A 23,836-nucleotide genomic window follows, 5' to 3' on the forward strand; every position below is an offset into this window, starting at 1 on the left:
ATGGCAGGAGTGGGTTGACATACTCGCTTGTCCCCTTGTTTGCTTTCTGAAAACGTTCATAAAACTGAAACTTTTAGACTTAAACTTGAGGGTGAAAAGATGGAAATACATCAAGAGAATAGACACTTCATCGATGTTGACATGCAAAAATGCCTCAGAATGCTCCCATAGTCACTTTGCTTAACTTTTTGAAACGTTCATGAAGTTGGGAATTGTTTTTTAGTAAAGTTACGGGTGGTAAGAAGGAAACACATCAATAGAAAAATATCTGCGAGTGGATGGCGACGCGGCAGCACTGGCCTGATACACTCCTTTTGTTTTACTTTCTTAAAACGTTCGTAAAGTTAGAAATGTTTTCCGGGAGAAGTTAAGGCTGAAAAGACGGAAACCCATCGATAGAAAAGACATCCGATGGGGAATTTGACGTCTAGCAGCCAAGACAGTAAAGGCCTGACATTTCTCTTGTTTTACTTTCTTAAAAGGTTCGGAAAGTTAAAAAATTGTTTCTCAAGTAAAGTTAAGGCTGAAAAGACGGAAACACATCAACACACGGCGGAGTTCAGGAGTCCTTTGCTCTTGTCACTAGCGCACCCTTATGAAGCCTAGCGGAAAGTTTACCATGAAAGCATTTGCTCAATGTCTTGTCATGAAAAGTTAAGGCGGTGGTGGCGGTGTGTCTTTTGAGTCCTGGAGCCGTCGAAAGATCCACTTAGGGCACACTGGGGAAAAACTAGGCAAACACTTCGAGACACTCCGCACCAATTTTATAACACATCCATCACACGTGCCAGTGATATAAAGGCAAAAAGTAACCTATAAGATTCTGTGGATTAATAATGCATAAGTATTGATTTTCGTTCCCCCTTTCCCCACCAGGTACCCAGATCTTCGCCAATATGAATATTTCAATCTTATGTAGAATGGATATTTTATGTGATGTGGGGGAGAGACTGTATTGTGGCGCTACTCTTGATATATGCCGCTTGTCAGTGAGAATGTATAAATAGAGTAGCAGATGAAGGCTATTTTAAGCACACACACACACACACACACACACACACACACACACACACACACACACACACACACACACAGACCAAAGGCAGCTCACCTCACAGCCAGAAAGAGAAAACAAACTCCTACGTGGTAAACTTTTTTTCCGTTCCGCGGCTCGACTCAGGCATCCATAATCACCTGGTGCTCGCCTTTTCCTCGCTGCTCGTAAACAACACGCCCGGGCCCATTATCACCTGATGTGTCGCTATTGATGTAGTGAGTGTCCCTCGTGTGTCTATCTGTTCGTCTGACTCTCACACAATATGGGTCCGTGAGAACGAGTGAGCTATGATTTCCTTCTTTTTATCTGCTTAAAGGAAAATCTCGATGCATGGGCCTTGTATATGTTAGGTATTTGCTGCTTATGTATATCTCTGTCTAATGTCTGACGCCTCAGTACTGTATGATTTCCGACGATGAGGGATTATCTTTTGTACGTCATGATTTCCTCCTTTCTATCTTTATTAATAAGAAGAATTCAGTATATGTTCCTTTCGTAATAGGCATACGTTTCTTGTTTATCCGTCCGTCTCACATTTAACTATTCTGTATAATATGAATTCCAATGACAAGAGACTAACTTCAGTACATCATGACTTCATGCTTCCTTCTCTCTGTTTGGGAATGATTCTTGAACACAATAACGTGAAGTGTGGGGTCGAGAGAACAACTTGTTCCATGATTCACTTCTTCCTTCTATTTGTGGAGGATTTGCGATGGATATTCATGTGGTGTGATAGTGTGCGTGTGTCAGTCAGTGGTCTTGTGGCTGGTATTGGAGGACGGACAGGTTGGAAGGGAGGAGAGGGAGAGGAGAAAGGAAGGGAAGGTCGCACTGCCAAGCCTAACAGAGGTAGGAGGGGAAGGGGAGGGGAGGGGAAGGGAAGGGAAGGGAAGGGAAGGAGGTCGCCGTGAATTATTGACCAACGTGGATGTGATCAAATACAGACATACGAACACACATGACGGGACACTGAATGGTAAAAGCTTCTGTGTGGCATTAAAGGTGTGTGTGTGTGTGTGTGTGTGTGTGTGTGTGTGAGTGTGCGTGTGTGTGTGTGTGTGTGTGTATCACATTTTCATATTCTGCTGAAAGTAAATGTGCTGGCATGCAAGGAATGCTGACACGTTTCTTTTTCGTTTCCTATTAGTTTTTTTTTTTTGTTGTTTTCGTTTTTTGCACGAGTACAATGTGAGTGCATTGGTAACAGAACCGCACGAGGAACGATCTCCTTGAAACACACACACACACACACACACACACACACACACTCACTCTCTCTCTCTCTCTCTCTCTCTCTCTCTCTCTCTCTCTCTCTCTCTCTCTCTCTCTCTCTCTCTCTCTCTCTCTCTCTCTCTCTCTCTCTCTCTCTCTCTCTCTCTCTCTCTCTCTCTCTCTCTCGCTACTGATAACATTAACACAGCAAGGCGCTTTTCAGGGAAACATTTGATATAGAATAAAAAAAGGAACGCTCATACTTGAAAAAAAAAATCTCTTGCAAATTTATCTTTTATCTTGGTAAATGAGATAAGCAAAATGACATATCACTGAACATTACGAAAAGAAACAAATATTTCTCATCATACTAAACATAATTAACAGGGAAAACTTGACCTTATGTTGCTGAACGTCGCACCAACCTATGGAGCCTCAAGTACCTTCGTTCAGATTCCAATTGTAAGGCTCCTTGGTGCTGCCCCACAGAGAGCCGAAACGTCTTAGGGGATCAAGAGTACAGGACTGTCACCTATGAGTGTCTCTATCAGTTCTATGACACACTACTGGCTGGCTGGGTGTGCTCGATTCGATTTATCCAATGATTTATCAAATATTGTAAGTAGACAGAAGCATAAATTAAAGTTGAATGCTATTATTGATATTTCTACCACTACTGCTACTTCTACTACTACTACTACTACTACTACTACTACTACTACTACTACTACTACTACTACTACTACTACTACTACTACTACTATTACTACTACTATTACTACTGCTACTACTACTACTACTACTACTACTACTACTACTACTACTACTACTACTACTACTACTACTACTACTAGTACTACTACTCTACTACTACAAATAACAATAGTGATGAAGAAACAGAGGAGCCACGACGCACATTCCCAGCTGCAAACCCCTCCCGTGACATTTCGCTTCTGCCACCGAGACATCTCAGTTAAACATGATCTTTTTCACTGACATTCAGCTGATGCATCCTGCTGGCTATCCACGAGAGGCACAGCGAACAAAACTGAGGGCGGATCATACGAAGAACATAAGAACATAAGAAAATAAGGTAAGATACACGTGGTAGTTCCTGTATAAAACATAACTACCTATTTCTACTTATCATCCCCGTCCATAAATGTGTCTAATCTTTTAAATGTTCCTAATGACTCGGCACTAACAACTTGACTAATGAGTCCATCCCATTTTATCCGCGACTCATTTCAGAACCACAGTGGTTGACATTCAAGGGATAATAGTCGTGTTAGTTGTACGATTCATCTGATCTTTGTGTGTCGAGGTGGTAAAGAGACAGTGAAACTTGAACAATGACCTACAACAGCCGTGGAGAGCCAGCTTTAAGACACACGCACACACATATAAGCTATTTCAATAAAATCAATTCAGTTAATGCAGCCATGTGGACGGGAGGGGGACGTCACAGGAACTTGCGTCGATGGAGCAGATTTAAGGCAAAAAAGGCCGTCGCATTCACTCGCAAGAGAAGAATAATATCCTGGGATGGATCTGCCGAGGCCCTGGAATGCGACCCTTTATACTCGATGCTCCCTGGCCTGACTTCCTCTCGTCCGTGGCCGCCAGCGGGGAGACGAGGCAGGTCAGGCTCAGGCGAGGGGCTCCAGCTGGGCGTCGACGCGTTCACAAACAAGCTAGATTATACGTTTATTCCTGACATATAAACATTCCACACGCACACAAGCAGAATCACATGAGTTTACGTTAGCCATGTTTCATACGATAGAGAAATGAACGCACGCGCTCTCTCTCTCTCTCTCTCTCTCTCTCTCTTACACACACACACACACACACACACACACACACACACACACACACACACACACACACACACACACACACACACACACGCATACACATACTATAAGATACGAGCAATGTGCACATATATTCGGAAACAAATATGCACACACACACACACACACACACACACACACACACACACACACACACACACACACACACACACACACACACACACACACACAAAGGCATACATACATGGCAGCTTGCGTGGGTGCACACACGAAAACAAACAGCATACTGAAGGAAACATAAAAGGAAGGTACTGGGGAAATAGAGGAAAAAAGGAAGTTAGAGAGGATTCTGCTGCTGTGAAAAATGAGAGGAAGAGGTGAAGGAGAAGGAGGAGGAAAAGGAAGAGGAACAGGAAGAATAAGAGAAAAGTAGAATGTGAAAGAAGGCAAGGAAAAGGTGGAGAGAAAATTATGGAATATATAAGTACGAAGGGAAGGGAAGGGAAGGGGGAGAGAAAAAGAAGGGAAAATAATGAAGAAGGAGAATATGGTGAAGAAAAAGTAAGGGTGACGAAAATATCAGTGAGAGAAGAGGAATATGAAAGACGAGGAGGAAGAAAAGAAATAGCTGATGCATGAGAGAGAAAAAAAAAGAAGTGAGGAGGAAAAGAGAGTAATGGAAGCGAAAAGGGAAGAATATTGGAAGAAAAGGAGGAAGAATGGTAGTAGTAGTAGTAGTAGTAGTAGTAGCAATACCAGCAGCAGTAGCAGTAGTAGTAGTAGTAGTAGTAGTAGTAGTAGTAGAGTAGTAGTAGTAGTAGTGGTGGTGGTGGTAGCAGTAACAGTAGTAGTAGTAGTAGTAGTAGTAGTAGTAGTAGTAGTAGTAGTAGTAGCAACGTTTGTAGTGGCAGCAAAAGCCGAATAGAGAGAAGGAAGAATGGAAAAAAAAAAAAAAAAACAGGTACCACACACACACACACACACACACACACACACACACACACAGACAATAAAAAAAAAATAACGAATAAAGAACAGAATAAAAGAATGGAAGAGACGTTCAAAATACAGCACGCCATAAAAGCAGACAGAAATTAGGATGGAGTGATTCCCCTTCCTCTTCTTCCCCTCTTTTCTCTCCCTTTCCCTCCTCAAGCCCACATTTCCCACATTTCTTCACAGGCTAACTTAGATCATCCCTCCTTCGCTCCCTCCCTTTTCTTCCTTTCCAAAGAGCCTCTTCACCAAATCAGATCTACAGCTTTCAGCACGATCACCATCCGCCTCTCATTCTCCCAACCCTCGCCTACCCCTAAATTGCCAGCCTCTTATTCCTTCGTTACTCTCAAGGTCAATATTGGGCTCACCCTCCTCTCTACACCTCTCTCCCCCCTCTCTCTCACTTCCTCTTTCCCTCCCTCCCCTCTACTCAGTGCTTGCTGCTGCTCCTGGTTCTGCTATTCTCTCTCTCTCTCTCTCTCTCTCTCTCTCTCTCTCTCTCTCTCTCTCTCTCTCTCTCTCTCTCTCTCTCTCTCTCTCTCTCTCTCTCTCTCTCTCTCTCTCTCTCTCTCTCTCTCTCTCTCTCTCTCTCTCTCTCTCTCTCTCTCTCTCTCTCTCTCTCTCTCTCTCTCTCTCTCTCTCTCTCTCTCTCTCTCTCTTTCAGGACTGATTTAATTAACTTTGTATTTGTATTTTGTTATTTATTTTTATTAGATTTTACTTTCTATAGCTTTTGTTTTTATTGCTCCTTCCTTTTAGCTCCTATTCTTTATTATCGTTTACTTATTTTTGTTAATTTTCTTTACGTATGTTTTAGTTGTTCTTTCTTTTCGTCTCCTATTTTCTAACTCCTTAGGTAACGGTAGGAATGAAAGGATGACGAGAAAAGTAAAGGCGCTGTGTGTAAAAGGAGAAAAGGAGCAAGAATAAAAAATGCCAATACAAATTAACGGCGATACAAGAAGGAAACAACTGCAACATAAAAGTTATAAAAAGATAATTGGATGAAGTAAAAATATATACAGAAAACATAAAAAGGACGAAGTTAATAAAATTCTCGTTGTCCCTCTCCTCTTCTTCCTCCATCTCCTTCACCCGGTCCACTTCTTCGTCCTTCACAACCTCTTCCATTTCCTCCTATTTTTCTTTTTCGCGATAATCTATTTTCTTTAAATTCCTCGTTGTCCTTCATTCTTTTCTTTTAATATTTCGTATATTTTTCCAGCGTTTCCTACGTCTTATTTATTTACATTTCTTTTCTTGTTTTTCTTAACGTAATTTGCCGAACACTGCGAGTTAATATATAAAAAAAAAAACTCATGTAAAAGATGCATGGAGCACTAGCGAAAAATCCAAGGATATATGTAAGATGGAGGAAATAGAAACACACACACACACACACACACACACACACACACACACACACACACACACACACACACACACACACACACAGCATAATCAAGACGTTAATACTGGTTACCTCTTTTTTTTCGAACAGACGATGAGGAAATTATAGATAATATCTCTACGGTCCTAGAATGCCGCGTTTCAGATACTTAGCTTTGCATGACAGCCTTCTCCCTTGCAATCCTTTACGCAACTAACGGGCTTACTAATTTATTGATATACTAAATAACTATCTTAAAAGCTCTTCATGGAAAGTTATAAGTGAACATAACACTACTGCATACTAAATGAGGGCATAAAACAAGTGAATAAATTTTTAATGGAAGATAACAAGAAGCACCAACCAGACATACAAGGGTGAGGGATGTAAAATATGAAAACATTAATCAACATAAACCTAATATACTTATGAAATGAAGGCATAAGACAATCAAATAAATTCTTAATGGAAGAGAACAGGAAACATTAACCATTAACCAAACCTACAAGAACGAGAGACGTAAAACAAATAAGTGACACCATTACAAATCACATTTAACACAGCGTGCGTCATACGAGCCTATCAGAGGCGGAATGGGGGTGTGTTAGTGCGGGTGTCTCTAATAGGGAAGAGCCGTGTCCCATCAGAGGTGCGGGCCCGTGTCCAAGTGGAGCCGCGGCCCTCGCAGTAACCTATATCATTAGAGGTCATAAATATTGGATTGTGGTGAGGCTCTCCTGGACGCGAGGGTCGACAAGCACCAGGTGGCTGTCTCCTCGTCGCCACCACATCCAGCAGGCCCTCGGGTTCCTCTTAAGCCACTGAGTTAGCTTATTGACAAGTAATGGAAATAGAAAGCAGATCTTCCTGATAGATTAACTTTATCTATTTTTTACATATCTATGGCTTTTCTTCATAGTATTCCTGGTATGTTATGAATAGTACAATGAAAAGTTTTAGGTAATCAATCACACACCAAGACCACAACACGCCATAGGGAAACACAAAGAAAGAACATGTAGCAGCAGACCTCCTGGCTATTATTAGGTTAATTGTGGTAAGCTTTACCTAACGTAGAGGATGTAGAATAGTTCCTCCCATTCAATTGCTTTCTCTAGTCATTACGAAACACAGAGACCATCACTAACATCACAAACAGTAAACACATTATAATCGCTACACTACCTCGTATCCAGACTCACGCCATCAGCACAAGGAGCATACAAACAGCATACATATTAGCTATCCCCACACTACATCACACGCAGACCCTCGCCATCAGCACAAACAGCATACATATTACCTCCGCATCATTACCGCACTAGTACCGCCGCGCAAACTACTTAGCCGCCCCCTGCCGGTATTTCACGTAAGTTCCGGGAAGTCACCGAGTATAACGTGACGACCTCTGCAGATCCCAGCACTGAGAAACGTACCCTAGACCCCCGAGGACCCGCTCCAACACGCACCTACTACAATAACCTGACCCGAGTGATGAATGGTCTTGTGGCGATCACTAAGACAAATAACTAACGCAAGGTGTGAGTTGTCGCTGGTGAATCTAGCTTGCAAGTTGTATAAGAATTGACGAACTTAACAGAAAATGACTTAAGAGGAGTAGATTATGAAGGTAATCACTAAAACAAGGTATTGATTAAAGCGTAAAGGTTTGTCAAGAGGGAGGGAAGCAAGGAGGAGGAGGAGGAGAGGCAGGTAGATAGGTGGGCAGGTTGATGTATAGGCTGATAGGTACAAATATGTAGGTCGTTAGGCAGACAAGTATGAAAGTGGAGTGAGGGGCGAGGGGAGGGAGGAGACAGGTGGGAAGCAGAAAGGGAGAGGAAGTGGGCCGATAAGGAGGAGGAAGGAAAGGGAGGGAACAAAGAAAAACTAGACAGGAAGGTAGGGAAGAAAGGGAAGGAAGAAAGAAAGGGAGGAAGAAGTGAAGGTAGAAATGAACGGAAGGGAGACAGAAACGGAAGAAACGGAAAGAGGCAAAAGCAGACAGAAAAGTGAGTGAGGAAAAGCGAGAAAGAGTAAGAGGCAAAAAGGAGGTAGGATGACGAGACCAGAAGGAAGGAAAGGGACAGAAAGGACAGGAGCGAAAAGGAAGAGAGCAGGAGGGAAGGGTGAGTCGAGAATGATTTAAGAGTGAAGCAAAAATTCCGGGCAGCACTAGAAAGGATGTGAGACTCTGACAGAGAGCAGAGCAATGATTATGTGCGTGCATGAAGCAGATCTTGGGGTGGCCACTCTTAGAGGAGGAGGAGGAGGAGGAGGAGGAGGAGGAGGAGGAGGAGGAGGAGGAGGAGGAGAAGGAGGAGGAGGAGAGCGTGAGCAGGATAATCAAGCAAGGGGCGGCAGGAGGAGCAAGTGTAACGAGGCTAATAACTCAAGGTATCGAGCGAAGCCACAAACAAGATACAAGAGTAGTTCCCTTCCCCCTCCCATCCCTCCCTGTACTGCCTCTATATACGCTCCCCTCCCCCTTCCTCACTGTTCAGCCCTCTAACTGCCTCCATACATGAACCCCATACAAACACACACACACACACACACACACACACACACACACACACACACTTTACTCCCTCACTCACTCCCTTACCTGCCCCTACACTCCTCTCTCACTCCTACTCTCATTTCCTCTGTGCACCTTTACACCATCCAACTGTTCTCTTTAACCTGCCTCCCTCAGTGCTTCCTCAATACGCCCTCCATGTCTCTCTTAACCCATACAGTCACTCCCGCCTCTCTTCCTTACCTGTCCTCCTCATCCCCAACCCTCTTCATCTATACAATCAGCCTTCCACCCATTAAGTAAGCCTGACGCCAGCCTTCCAAGCCTTCCATCGGTCCAACACCTTCCACTCCTGCCATTCAGTCCACCTTTATGCCTCTCGATCTCTTCTCCTCCTCCTCCTGTTCATCGTCACCATTACAGACCATCGCATCGTCCTCCTTCACCACCAGCAGCTCAATTTTACAGCTCCCTTTCTCCCTTTCCTCTCTCCAACTTCTCCAGCTTAACACCCATTCTCCAACCCTCCGTCCCATTTACCCCCTACCACCTTCCATGACCCCCTACCCTGCCTTCCCCCTTAGTTCTAAACACGGGTCCTCTTCTGCTCGACCATTACTTACTCCCCAGCCAACCTGAGCCTCTTAGATGACTTCCCGTTTCTCTACAACCTTCCTCTACCTTTTCTCCGCCCTTGTCCCACCCTCCACGCATCACCGCCTCCGCCTCTCCTTCGTCAGTTCTCCAAACTACCCTAAGGCCGCCTACTTATTTCTCCTTTTTCTTCCTATCTCGGTGTAGCAGGAAAATGTGACAGATTTCAAGTGCCAATTTCCTCTCGCCCCACTGAAATATCACAACGGGAGGCAATATATTTCTTCCTTCTTCGAATATTCCAAGAGATAAGAGGTCTCAGGAGCGTGTTTTTGTAGGAGGCGTGGCAAAGGGAGGAGCCCTCGTAACTTGTGAGGATGGTCTCTCTCTCTCTCTCTCTCTCTCTCTCTCTCTCTCTCTCTCTCTCTCTCTCTCTGGAAAGACGGTATTTTTAGTTCCCTTGCTCGTGGTGCACTATACGCATATTTTAATATTAATAATTATGAATAAAATCAGCTTGGAATTATATATAAAACTTTTTATTTTCGTGAGGACTGGAAAATTCGTGGCTTTATTTTTTTTTTACCTCTGTTATTATAAAACATATTTCTATCCTATCCATCCGAGTATATGACTATTTATCTATCTATCTAATTATCTATATTTATCCATTCATCTACCTACCTATCTACTTATCAATCAGTCTATCTATTAATGTACGTCTGTATCTTTACGCAGCACATAGATAACGCAAACAAACAAACAAACAAGGAGGAATGAGCGCCACACGTCTGTCAGTTTCACCTGGTGCTAATTACAAACGCCAGGTAAAACGCTGGTGTATAAGACCGACGGGAACCTTCTCCCTCCATCAGGTGTTAATTAATGCCCTGTCAGCCGCCTGCCAGCCCACACCGCCACCTACGACGCGACGGACCCAGAGTCGAGCTGAGGGAAGGCTAACACCACCACCACCACCACCACCACCACCAACACGACCAGGCAGTGTCAGTCTCTTCATACCACCACCACCATCACAACCGCCGCCACTAACACGACCAGGCAGTGTTAGTCTCTTCATTACTCCTTCCTTCCCTTAACCCTTTCAGTACTAAAGAATTAAGTTAGCAATGTTCAGTATATCAATAAAGAGCCTCATAAGGTCTAAGATGATATTTTCTCATAATTAATGGTTTAAAACATTCATTCTCTCATAGATTTATTATCCCTTCCATCCCTTAACCTTTTCACTCCTAATGCATTAAGTTAATACGATTCTGTGTATCAGTAAAGAACGTCACTATGATTAAGATTACATTTTTTTCATGATCAAGGGGGTTATAAATCACTTCCAGTTACTTATCCTCTATAATTATTACTTTATTTACTGCAGACTAACAAGTATTAAGTGACTTCACGAAGCTTGGGAATAGTGCGCGGCAATGAATGGGCTAAGTGAGAATGGGAAACTCAGTGGTAACAGGAGGGGAATTACCAACGTTATATGTTTATCGATACTATTACAAGCGTAATGAAAGGAAGGATGAACACTAAGTGGCGTTGAACAGCTATGGAAGCGAGTGAATTAGGATCACGAGGCAGGCTGAAGGAGAGATGCAAGGAATGTATAAAAGACGATTTCAAAGACACACACACACACACACACACACACACACACACACACACACACACACACACACACACACACACACAGAGAGAGAGAGAGAGAGAGAGAGAGAGAGAGAGAGAGAGAGAGAGAGAGAGAGAGAGAGAGAGAGAGAGAGAGAGAGAGAGAGAGAGAGAGAGAGAGAGAGAGAGAGAGAGAGAGAGAGAGAGAGAGAGAGAGAGAGAGAGAGAGAGAGAGAGAGAGAGAGAGAGAGAGAGAGAGAGAGAGAGTGTGCTGACTGGAGGAGGGAAGGTCTGTGGAGAAAACTGATGATGATTAATGAAATTAGGAAGAAGAAGAAGAAGAAGAAAAAGAAGAAGAAGAAGAAGAAGAAGAAGAACAAGAACAAGAAGAACAAGAACAAGAAGAAGAAGAAGAAGAACAAGAACAAGAAGAACAAGAAGAACAAGAAGAAGAACAAGAACAACAACAACAACAATAATAAATCAAGACCAAAAGGAGTTCAGAGAGGAAAAAAAAAAAAACACATACAAGTATCTACCACAATAACAACAAACATTAATAAAAGGAGGAAGAAAAGAACCACAAGAACTGATCCTCTGTGTTGTCCTGGTGCTGGGTCGCCTCACGTAAAGGGGCAACATGAAGGAATCTATGAATGGTGTCTATTTTTGAGCCTCGGCAGTCAATCACGAGTTGTGCGGAAAAGCCTTATTGTTTATACACTGACACAAAAATAGTCAGTCATTACGGTTATTGGCCATTTCGCTTTCGTTATTTGTGTGTGCTGGTCATTTCCCATAAAAAGAGGGCACGCACACACGCATGCGCCCACACACACACACACACACACACACACACACACACAGACACACATACGCGCGCAGATTCGCTACGAGATGAGAAAAAATATGAAAGGAGGAAGCTAATTGAGAGTAAATAAATCAATGGGTCATAAACAGAAAGAGAGAGAGAGAGAGAGAGAGAGAGAGAGAGAGAGAGAGAGAGAGAGAGAGAGAGAGAGAGAGAGAGAGAGAGAGAGAGAGAGAGAGAGAGAGAGAGAGAGAGAGAGAGAGAGAGAGAGAGAGAGAGAGAGAGAGAGAGAGAGACAATTATAAACAGCCAAAACATTCACTCAGAAAAGAAGAAAATATTCGAAGACGTTATACAAGAGCAATTTTTCTTCGTTTCCTGGAGCCGCGGGGAGGTCTGGGAGGAAACACGATGCCAATTTCTCGAGATACACCGGGACCTGCACAGGAAGCTTATTTTTCCAGGCAGGGAAGTTATTTTTCCCCCACCCATCATAATATTCCCGGGGAAGAGAAGAGAGAATACCTACTCGTAAAATCCAAAAGGCACTAACTCAGTATAAAGAGGGAAAAACTTTCAAACTAAATCCCGTAAAATCGGCAAAACCAACAAATATTTTCAACGAAGCGGACAGAACACATGCGCGTCGGGAAGGACACGGACTTTTAATCGAGCGCCAGGCCTGCGTGGGTGACGAGGCGTGGTGCGGTGTGCTGTGCTGTGTTGTGTTGCGTTCCGCGGGTGGTTGAAAGGGGGATGGGGAGAGAGAAAGGAGCGATGAGAAGGTCAGAGAGAGAGTGGGGGTGTTTGGGAGAGGAGAGGAATTAATATGAGACAGCGATGAGTGCCGTCCATCGATCCAGATTCACGCTGATGATGCAGACGTGCTTGCAAAGAGTGAATCTTCAGAAGAGGACTTGTTGAGGGCTTAGGATGTGGGGTAAAAAGTAAAGCGTCCTGAGGGAAGTGGGAGCAGCGGTGCGCGGGACCAATGGGGACTGAGACTGAGATTAAGACAGCGTCGTGGTGTTCAGGGAGTTGTGAAGGTACTCCAGATAATGGACGAGGCAGGAGTAGTGTGATGGATAACAGAAGGAATAACAAGACGAGGATTTAAAGACAAGGCAGGGAAAAGGAAGAGGAGGATAAAGAGAGGCTTACAACTCACGTGTTTGTTCTAGCTGGTGAAGAACACGTGGAGCGTATGAATAAGGGAGGGTTGTGCGGGAGAAAAAATACAGGGAAGTGAGTTATGTCAATAGTGCAGCTCGGTGACGGCGCGGCGGAACGAGGTGGAGGAAATGAGACCAGTATGGGATGAAAGATGTCTGCTAGTTTCCTGCGTATGTGTAATAATGTCAAAGTGAAGGACGGGAGGAGCATAAGGCCTACATACGCACATGCGCACACACACACACACACACACACACACACACACACACACACACACATACTTTTCAAATCATAATATTATCCCCTTCTTCCATCTCTCCTCCGTCTGTCTCCCTTTCCTTCCTCCCTTTATAACATTCCCCTTTCTCTCATCGTCCCCCAGCAACTCTCTCTCTCTCTCTCTCTCTCTCTCTCTCTCTCTCTCTCTCTCTCTCTCTCTCTCTCTCTCTCTCTCTCTCTCTCTCTCTCGTTCATCCCATTCGCACTCTCCACCCCTCTCTTTACCACTCACCTCTCTCTCATTGGGATCTCCTCGCCCATGTCCCTTCTCTCTCTCTCTCTCTCTCTCTCTCTCTCTCTCTCTCTCTCTCTCTCTCTCTCTCTCTCTCTCTCTCTCTCTCTCTCTCTCTCTCTCTCTCAGCTGTCAACCATCACCGCTATCATCACCACCATCACCATCATCACCACCACCATCTCTACTATCACCACTGCCACCACTACCACAACCACCATCACCACCATGGTCTCTTTTCTTACTGGCTGAATTAATCTGAGTGAATTAATATACGTCCATTATACTTCTTTCCTTCATAAACTTCATTTCTTGTTTTTTTCTTTCTTTTCTGTTCTCTTCCTCCATGTCTTCAATTATCCATTTTTCTGTCTTCAGCCATCTTGATTATTCTTTCTTTTTCGGCTTCCATTTGTCTTGTATCTATTATTATTTTTCATTGTGTCTATTTATGCCTTTTGTTCATCAGTATGTGTTCCTCTAAGGTGTCTGTCTGTCTGTCTGTCTGTCTGTCTGTCTGTCTGTCTGTCGCCTCTGCAATGTCTCCCTTCCTATCCATTTCCATGTATTTCTTTTCTATCTTCTTGTCTTTCTGTCTGCCTGTCTTTCTATTTGACTTTTTTGTGGTAGTTTTTTTTTCTCCCTACATTCATCTCTCACACTCTCTCTCTCTCTCTCTCTCTCTCTCTCTCTCTCTCTCTCTCTCTCTCTCTCTCTCTCTCTCTCTCTCTCTCTCTCTCTCTCTCTTATTCTCTCCTTCATGAAATGTCTTCCTTCTTTCCTCTTTCTCTCTCTCTTTTTCTTTCTTCCCCTCCCATCTCTTCCTCTTGCTCCTTCTCTTCCTCTTCTTCTTCTTCTTCTTCTTCTTCTTCTTCTTCTTCTTCTTCTTCTTCGTCTGTTATCCTTCTTTTCCTTCACTTCATTTTCTTTTTATTCTTACCTCCTCCTTCTTCTCCTTCTCCTCCTCCTCGACTTTTGCCTCCTCGTCAGCCTCGTCGTTCTCCACTTCTTCATTATTTTATTCACCTTTGCCTCCGTTATTGATCCCTCCCTCTCCCTCCCTTCCTCCTCCTGCTCTAACTCCTCCTCCTCCTCCTCCTCCTCCTCCTTCCACCACACGCACAGTCTGCCCAGTCCTGAGAGCTCCCACTCCTCCTCCTCCTCCTCCATCACGACCACTACCACCACCACCACCACCACCCTCTCCTCCTTACTTCCTAACTCAAAGCACTCCAACATACCTCCTTCTTCACATGTGTTTCAAGACTCATGTGTATTTAACGACGCTCTTTCTTTATTTTGAAGCTTAATTCAGTGCCGCCACTCCTGGGAGCCGCGAGGTTACCGATTAGACTTTTGATTTTTGCCACACTTCCTGAACGCCTCCGGGTCCCGCAGCTTGTGAAGTTTGGGAGGCAATTGTGAAACACGGCCTCAGGTGCGGCTCAGAGGAGACAGCAGGTGTGTGTGTGTGTGTGTGTGTGTGTGTGTGTGTGTGTGTGTGTGTGTGTGTGTGTGTGTGTGTGTGTGTGTGTGTGTGTGTGTGTGTGTGTGTGTGTGTGTGTGTGTGTGTGTGTGTGTGTGTGTGTGTGTGTGTGTGTGTCTGTGTTTTACTGCAGGAACTCCGCTCATTTACTTAAGGTGAAGGCAGAGGAAGGCAAAAGAAGTAGAGGGAAAAGTCGCCTGCCTGCTTGCCCTGATTCGTCTTGGCAATGTGCGTGTTTCCCTCTACTGAGCAACTTGCACCAAAAGACTGGCTGCGATAATTCCTCTCCTCACCCTCCACTCCCTGCAAACTTTCGGGGTTGAGTTCCCAAGAGCCTAAGTTCTCGTGATATTCCGACACAGTAAAAGAAAGAAAAAAGTTAATATCCTAAAGTTGGCGCAAAGGGTAAATATGTTTTTTCCTTCTCGGCTTGGTAATGAAGCTTTCCCTCTACACTCACTGCGGGGAAAGGACTTGCGACGTTATGTTATGGGCTAGCGACGTGAGGGGAGGCTGGCGTGCGCTACCGATCCGCCCCCGCCCCCGGTAGCCTCCCACCCTCGTGGCTCACAGGACCACCGTGGAGGATGAAGTTGCCAAACGGGGTGAGATAATCACCATAGTGACTCCTTTAATCACGCTGATGGCGCAGAGTATCAGGGTGACGGCCCAGGGGATCACACTGGTGGGATAAGGATCGCTACAATACCTCAGGGAATCATGGAAGACAATAAAAGGTTGGACTCACCTACTTTACATCTTGTGGCCGAGGGCGGCGCAGCTCCTGAAGGGCGAGGTTCAGCAGCGACGTGGCGGCTTGTGCCTCTCTGGGCGACACAGGGCCTGATGTGATGCTGTGCGCGGCCCATCTCGTGCCCAGCCGTCCTGGTCAGGTCACAGCGTCGGATCAGATGACTTTTGTTGTAGCACAAAGTCGTTGCGCGCCTGCCTCACGCACTTGGTAAAAACGATTCTCACAAACACTGCTTCACTCAAGCTCACGGGCTGACCTGACACATGCAAACATGCGCTTCACACACTTCCTTAGGCCAACACTTCCATTATCTGAGCCACTGCGGCTGGCAGCTGGCGCGAGACATTCCCACGCGGGTCACAGGGCGCAGCGGCGGGACAAGGAGTGAACAGGAGGATCCGTCACCTCGCCGCTGCAGCTGATGCGTGGCGACCCTCAACCTCCACTCTGACCTCCTCCAGAGTTGCGAGGGAGCAAAGTCATCCAATTTAAGAGGCGAGGGAGTTAATTTAGTTGGCTTGCTCCCCACTTGACACACAACGCGCGTGGATGTTGTAAAGTTCGCGAGTATTTTCACTTCTAAATTTCCACCCCGGCGATTTTGTTTAATGGAAGAGAATGTATGTGCAAGGAAGACATGGAACACCCGCAATGACTCTCCCCGCATTGTATCAGTGAGTTCTTGGGTTGTCGTCTGACAGTCAGTCCTAACTGTTTATGGGCCTCACCTGCCGACGCTTTGCTCTTTGGTGCTACGCCTTCAGTACCGACATGACTACCTTAGGCACTACTACCTGGACGTTCCTGTCGCCTCTTCTTCCTCCGACACGTGAGAGAACAGGTGATGATGAGGAGGCCGGTGATGATGAGTGAAGACATAATGGTCTCTCGGAGGTGGCAAGCGGCCCACAAGATATACCACAGCGTCCGTGGCACCTCCTCCACCTGCACTCTCGTCCACATGATCGGCACCAACTTGTGGGAGAACAGCATGCCCTTGGGTGGGCGCACGCCCACCTGGACGGCTAGCGAGGCGTTGATAGGCACCCCGAGGATAGGGTGGTAGTAGATGAACGAGCCGTGGAGAGACTCGTTGGCGGAGACTCCTCCCAACCCCACCATAACATTATTTTTTAAACTATCTTTAGAATTTTGTTCACCCGAATTTTTTATCCCTGAACTGTTCGACGATTTCCTAGCATTTACATTGGACTTAATATTTTCTAAGTGGTTGCCTAGTGATAAGAAATGAGGGGGTGATAACCAAAACGGAAAATTAGTGAGCTGGCGACCCATGAGCATGTGCTTTCCTATAGACTGCACCAGCAAGTCCTCAAGGTCAACCACACCGAGCACTTCATTGAAGCTCCGCCTGTAGCTGTCGCCCTCCAGGGTGCCTTGGTGCTTCGAGTGACGGTGATGCTGGTGTTTCTTCTTGTCGTTGTACCTGTGCCGCTGCTGGTGCGAGTCATCGTCTCCAGAGTCCTCCTTGACCCTGGAGTAGCTGAGGGAGGGGTACAGGTCATGCGGCTGGTAGTCCCAGGGATCCCCATACTTGGAAACGTCATTGCCGAGGATGAACTGGTAGCCGGGAAGGCCCAGAACGCTGACGGAGTGGCGGTAACGGAGTGTTAGATTCTTCTCTATGAAGGGCACTGGCAGCAGCACCGTTTTCTTCGTGTCTAATGGAAGGGGGAGGAATATTTTACGAGACATTTCTGTTAATGCCCGCCAGGCGACTTTCTTCAAGTTCGGTTCCTCGGTGGAGCGTCTCGTTCTCCCTACAGTGGTGGTGGCGGTGGTAAAAGGCAGGCCGCTGGTCGTGTTCCACCACAGCCGCTCCGTCGCTGCCCCCGCCGCGGCTCTCGTGGTGGTGACCGGAGCAGCTGTGTACCCTGGCACCGTCTCGGCCGTCGCTTTCTGTGGCTGCTCTGTGGTTGACGCAGATGGAATGTAATGTCTGGTTCTCTCTTCCTCTTTTTCTACCTCATAGCGTCTTCTTATTCTCCTACTAAATCCCCTTCCTCTCTTTTGTATCTGCGCCTTAATGCTGGAGAGGAAGGTGGTGTCCACGTTGAACAGTTTCAGATTCTTGATAATCATGTTGAAGAGAGCAGACGGCGTGGTCTTGAGGTAATCGTGCATGTGCATCCCGAAGTAAGGAATTTCATTGCTAACGGTGATTATCTTCATCAGGTCATAAATATGAAAGGGCGTCTGGAGAGTCATGTTGGACCGCTCCCGCACAAAGTCTACGTGCAGCCCGGCCGTTCTCCTGAAGGATATCCTGAAGAACAACGGGCCCCGGTCATGGACCATAACCTCCGGATTAAACTTGTTGGTGTCTTCATCGATGCTAAAAAAGTGCACCTGGACGGATAGCTTTAGTCCCTCCAGCACGAAGAGGAATTTGGGATCCACTTTGTTGATGGCGTCCTTAAAGCTGGTGGCGTTGCCAGTGGTGTTCTTGGCGTTAGTGGTTCCATATTTGGGGTAAGGTTCTCCGTAAAGAACATCTCTGTTAGCCATTCTGAAGAAGAGGCTGTTGTACGACACGAACTCGTCACCAAAGTTCATGTAGCTTGTCCTGAGCCACGACCAGCAGTCCTGCAGCAGGTTGTCCACCCCATGCTTAACGCCGTGGTCATAAGTCATTCCTAACAGTACGAATGCCAAACCCACCATCACCCCAAAGCACCGAGGCACCGACAACTCGCACTCTCTGAGCCTGCCTGGCAACACGTGCCTCCTGGCGCCGTTCAGCCCTGGATAGTGTTTCTTGGCCACGTCCTCAGGACCTGAGGTTGTGTCCCCCCCGGGTGTCCTGTAACTCCGAAACCTCTTTGATCTAAACATCTGGATGATTTTGGATTTCTTTTCCGGGTGAACCTTGGAGCTGACATCAATCTGATCCGCTGCAGCGAACTCGGAGCCTCGATGAGGCCTGAGACTTGAGAGCCATGTGACGAGCCTGTATCTAGCCGACACCTTAGCGATTGGCGACTCTCTCACACTGTGGGCATCAAACGGCCTGTCTACAAACTTACATCCCTTTTTTTTGCAGATGCACACACACCTGACGGTGGTTGGCCCGTGGAGGGGTGCGTTCACCACCACACTCTCTGTGTCACTCCCTATCTCTTGCGTCCCCTCCAGTCCGTCTAGCACACTCCCGATGTGAGACGGACTGTCCTTATCCAACTCACTACTACTTCTGCTGCTGCCTTTAGTCCACTGTGTCTCTACAAACTCCGTGTAGCTGCCGTCCACCTCGCATTCCTCGGAGCATTCCGAGAGGTCGTGGCGAGGACCGGACATCACTGAAATCTTATTCGGTGGAGCATAATCGACTGAACAACAATCCATGATAGCTGTGTTCATGGAAACTTTATTTAAAATAACGTTCCTCTGGAAATTTTTTCTTCCTAGAGAAACATTCTTGAGGCTCTGAGGCTGAAGAGTCCTCCCCCTGCCCTCTCCGGCTGCCGGTCACTAGACTAACACGTGTCCGCGTCCCAACCAGTCTTGTCTGTGTTCCAGTGCCGTCTTCCTCCATTTTACGGACTCTAAGCCACTAGCAGGTTCCTCAGAGGGAGACGCTTCAATGAAATGTGGAGACTCAGCTACAAGAAGTTAAGGATCAGGCAGGAGCCACTGCTGGTGACTATTAATCACTTCACTACACATGCATGGGTGACTGGCGGCGCACTAGTCCTGTCTCACTCAGCGGCAACGCTCACACTTTAACTCGATCTCGAATGTGTTTAAATAAAAGCCCTCCAATGATGTAGTTTTACAAAGGGGGATCCAAACTGTTGCGCGGGTGGTTGTGTCGCCTCACGTGCCATCTAGCACACGTTCCCCTCCCGTCACAGGCAAGCCTCACCTTGGTTCACTCACAGTACTATCGTGAGGTCTTGTTTGTTCCCATACATACAGTGCATGCCTCTGGTCTTCAAAAGTCACTCACGTTTTACTGTATTCACTGTATTTCTGTTGAAAAGAAACTAGATTCAAGTTAAGAGACTGTTTAACATAATAGAAAAAAAATATGGTGTCGAGCCTTACACGAGAGGATGCTGCCGAGGTTGTGACTCGACAGCTACAGTGACAGTTTCCTAGCTGAATGGAGCAGCAGCAGTCCCTGCTGCGTTGCGTCAAGCAATAAACATCATTATTATCACTGAGGTCCCTGTGGTGCTGCAACGCCCAGCCCGGTCAGGCACCAGACAGCAGTCTCGCTAATAAATTTGTTGGGACGATGTCGCAGCCTATGCATTCACAGAAATTAACAAATTAGGTAGTATACATTCATGCGAGCATTCACTCGTATGGTGAGCCCTTCACCACATCAGTTGCGACCACTCATTAGGGCCGCGAGTGCCGCTCACTCGTGGAGGTTGAAACGTAGTGTTTTTACAGCCAGAGTTCTCACCTGCCGGCGACCAGTCATCCCCGCCGCTCCGCCACGGACGCGCGCCAGGCGGAGCACAGGAGCAACGTGGCGTGCGGAGCTGTAATTAGCAGCACACTGGCGGCCCACCTCACTAGACACACACTGCGGCACTTTCCACCTGTATCATTGGTAGAGTGTTTCTTTGATCACAGATTTAGGCATCCATTTTTTTTTTAGCACCAAGGTGGAGAGCGAGAGACACCTGTTCCACGCCGGCCAATGACGGTCAGCTGTTTTCCTATAAACTACCAAGCGTTCTGGTGTGATCACATCCCTGCACTCCTTCACTCGCTGCACTCATTACCAACACCAGTGAATGACACTTGCGGGTGGAGGCGAGGGCGAGGCGACCGCCAAGCAGCTCACCAGCAACGGACGGCCGAGGCGGAGCAGCGCGGCGGCGTGTGTGAGGCACGCGTCCCGGGGCCCAGCTGGTGTGGCCAGGAGTCGCGGCTCTCAACCTAAGTTGCACACGCGCTCCTCGTCCTCCTCTCCCCCTCCGCCCACCTACTGCTGCCCGCCCCTCCAGCTCTCCCACTCTTCCTCACTCACCTCTCCATTCCACACTTCTCAGAAACATTTAATCTATCCACTCCCTCGTCCCTTTGGCCCTAGTTATCATAAACTGCGTGTGGCGGGTTGGCAGGCAGAGGAGCAGCAGTGTGCACACAAGTGCTGCTCCTGCAGAGACTGGTGTGGTGAGTATGGCGGCAGCACAGCAGGTGGTGGTGTGGTAGGAGCCCGGAAAACGTGTAACAAGTGATACGAGACACAAACAACTTGTGCTCATAACGAGACTTTGCACGACGCTCGCTGATTCCTCAACAACACTGCCTTCCAGTCCGATCGCTCCCCGTCTAGGCCGCGCTGCAGAAGAGCATCGTTTGCACTCACGAGCCCTGGACAATGTACAGGTGTTGGGAGAGACGAGGCTCATTACTGACCTACACTTCACAGCACCGACCAAGTAATGAGGTGACACTCTCCACTACATTCCGCGGCAATATGTATGACTCACGAATAAGCCACGCGGCACAGTGGAAGGCCGCGGCGCACCACATCCGGTAACGAAAGCAAAGCCTGGAGCAGTGAAATTATAGATCAATTTACAAAGAAAGCCTCCTTGCGATGGTCACCTCGGATGATTCAGGATCCCCACAGTCCTCCTGCCCCTCCTTGCGGGTCCTCACCCACCGCGAGGGGCAACCATTTGGAAACAAATCTGGGACGAAGAATTATTTTTTTCTCTCTTCCGACCAAGATTAACGGAACAATAGTTTCCTCGCGTAGTCTCCGAGGCAGCCAGACCCTCCAGCCCAACCTCCCTGCCCCCTATAGACCTCACCCGCTCCTCCCCTTCCCCTCACAGTCTCCTCCAAGGACACGCTACCACCTTAACCTCCACCGCGGTGAACCTCCACTATCGCGCAGTCATCACCTCCCTGCCGGCGCGTCTCCTTCAACCTCGACCACCCTAAGAATCATAATAAAGAGCCGCCCAGCACTTGGTATCAATAACCACAATTGGCTTCATTACCGATGCCAAGGAAGAGGCCACAAGCTTTCATGGAGGCACGCTTCTCGACCTACTAATGGAGAAGCCACTGTACTATGAACCCGAAGCCTCCCACTACCGACTCCCGCTCACACCCGCCCACTGGTCTCCCTTGTCCTCCTTCACGGCATCAAAATTCAGATCCAATTAGGCGAGCAGTGAGGAGGGTCGTCGAGGCTGTGTCCTTGCCTGCCTCCAATACTTCGTCGCCTCTCGTCTAGTGTATGTACCATGCCTGTCTCTCTCCCTCCTCCTCCTCCTCCTCCTCCTCCTCCTCCTCCTCCTCATGTTATCGCTGCTTTGTGTGTCCTCGTTTCTTATCTTTCTGTTCTTGATTCAGTGAGTTTTATCCTGATATGTTTCTTCACTAATAACTGTCTGAGTGGGATCTCTCTCTCTCTCTCTCTCTCTCTCTCTCTCTCTCTCTCTCTCTCTCTCTCTCTCTCTCTCTCTCTCTCTCTCTCTCTCTCTCTCTCTCTCTCTCTCTCTCTCTCTCTCTCTCTCTCTCTCTCTCTCTCTCTCTCTCTCTCTCTCTCTCTCTCTCTCTCTCTCTCTCTCTCTCTCTCTCTCTCGATGCTCAACAAAGTCTCCCTCCTCTTCACCAATGCCTAATCAGCCACTTCATTTCCTCTCCTCACTCACTGGTTGTAATGAGGGGAACATGTCTTTCTCCCTCTCCTCTCTCCCTTTTCTTCTTTACTCTCTCTTCCATACCCATCCAGCCTCAATTTCTCTTCTTTCATCTCTTCATGTCCTTTTTCTCATTTCCCCTTACTGTTGCGTTCTTCTCTCTCTCTCTCTCTCTCTCTCTCTCTCTCTCTCTCTCTCTCTCTCTCTCTCTCTCTCTCTCTCTCTCTCTCTCTCTCTCTCTCGTTTCATTTCCTCTGGATGCTTCATCTCTATTCCCTGCACCACACAACTCACTCGGCGCCACTGGCGTGAGTGAGTCTCATCTCTTCGGTTCTCTATTTCAAGCCCTCCGGTACGTGAATGATGCATAAAAGCTGAAGCAACATAGGAAGATTCGCAGAACACAGAAAGGTGTCATATGTATGAAGGAATAGTGACCGCTGTTTAAGTGTAGAATGTTATTCGAGAGGAAAATAAATTACTAGTGATTCTGAGTAGAGTTGTAAACGTTTATTCCTGTCACTGCAACAATATGAGTACTTTTGTCTTTTTTTGTAGAAAAATGTGCCGCTCAGCACTGCTTGAATTTGGACAACGTTCCATATATTCATTCAGAGTGAAGTAGTCATTTGGCGCTCTGGTTCGCAAAAGCACAGCGTTGGATAACTGGAAGGGGGGGCACCAACGCTAAATAACGTGTTTATCGTGCGTTGGAGAGCTTCTGTTAAGAAAAATCCTAATTAAAACTTTTAATTAATGCAGATCGAGGCAATAAGACGGCAGATTATATCATGAGGGAGTCCGCCGCTCAGTGTAGCCACAGGAAGTCAGTCTGCGCGCCTCTCTCCTCCCCCTAGGAAGGAAAGCTAGACGATCAGAGGGAAAAGTTCTGGACTGACAAGGAGTCAGAGCGGAAACGCAATTTTGCCGACAATAGGAGGGACTCTTCCAGGACTGTGTGTCTTGGTGGGTCACGGCCAGGCTGGGTGAAAAGTATCTTTTGGGGGAAACTTTAATGAAAGGATGACTAAACCAGCGACTGCCGGAACATGGCGTGTGTGCTTGCTACAACTACGACCGGTTCCACGTTTATTAACACTATTACTCGTACTATTTTGAGCACTATCACACACTCACTGATAGGTGTGTACTTTTAATTTTAAACCTTGTAACATGAAAAACCCAAAACAAGCACCAACAGGTAATCATGCCACAGGGATGACCACCAGTAATAATAA

The 23,836-nt window shown here is 46.7% G+C and overlaps 1 protein-coding gene across 4 annotated transcripts in view; it reads right to left on the minus strand.

Annotated features, from left to right (window-relative positions):
- Window positions 1-22,317, minus strand: part of LOC135105229 (uncharacterized) — a 141,249-nt gene extending 118,932 nt beyond the window's left edge. For 3 of the 4 annotated variants that reach the window (XM_064013421.1, XM_064013402.1, XM_064013430.1), the window contains exon 1: window positions 15,952-22,317. In XM_064013421.1, the coding sequence (XP_063869491.1) occupies window positions 16,738-19,338 (2,601 nt within the window). In that variant the 5' untranslated portion in view covers window positions 19,339-22,317 and the 3' untranslated portion in view covers window positions 15,952-16,737. The remainder of the gene's footprint in view (window positions 1-15,951) is intronic. The other variant, XM_064013412.1, reaches the window with a different exon arrangement.
- Window positions 22,318-23,836: the final 1,519 nt, after the last annotated feature.

This window comes from Scylla paramamosain, chromosome 1, assembly GCF_035594125.1.
Source record: "Scylla paramamosain isolate STU-SP2022 chromosome 1, ASM3559412v1, whole genome shotgun sequence".
Lineage (NCBI taxonomy): Eukaryota > Metazoa > Arthropoda > Malacostraca > Decapoda > Portunidae > Scylla > Scylla paramamosain.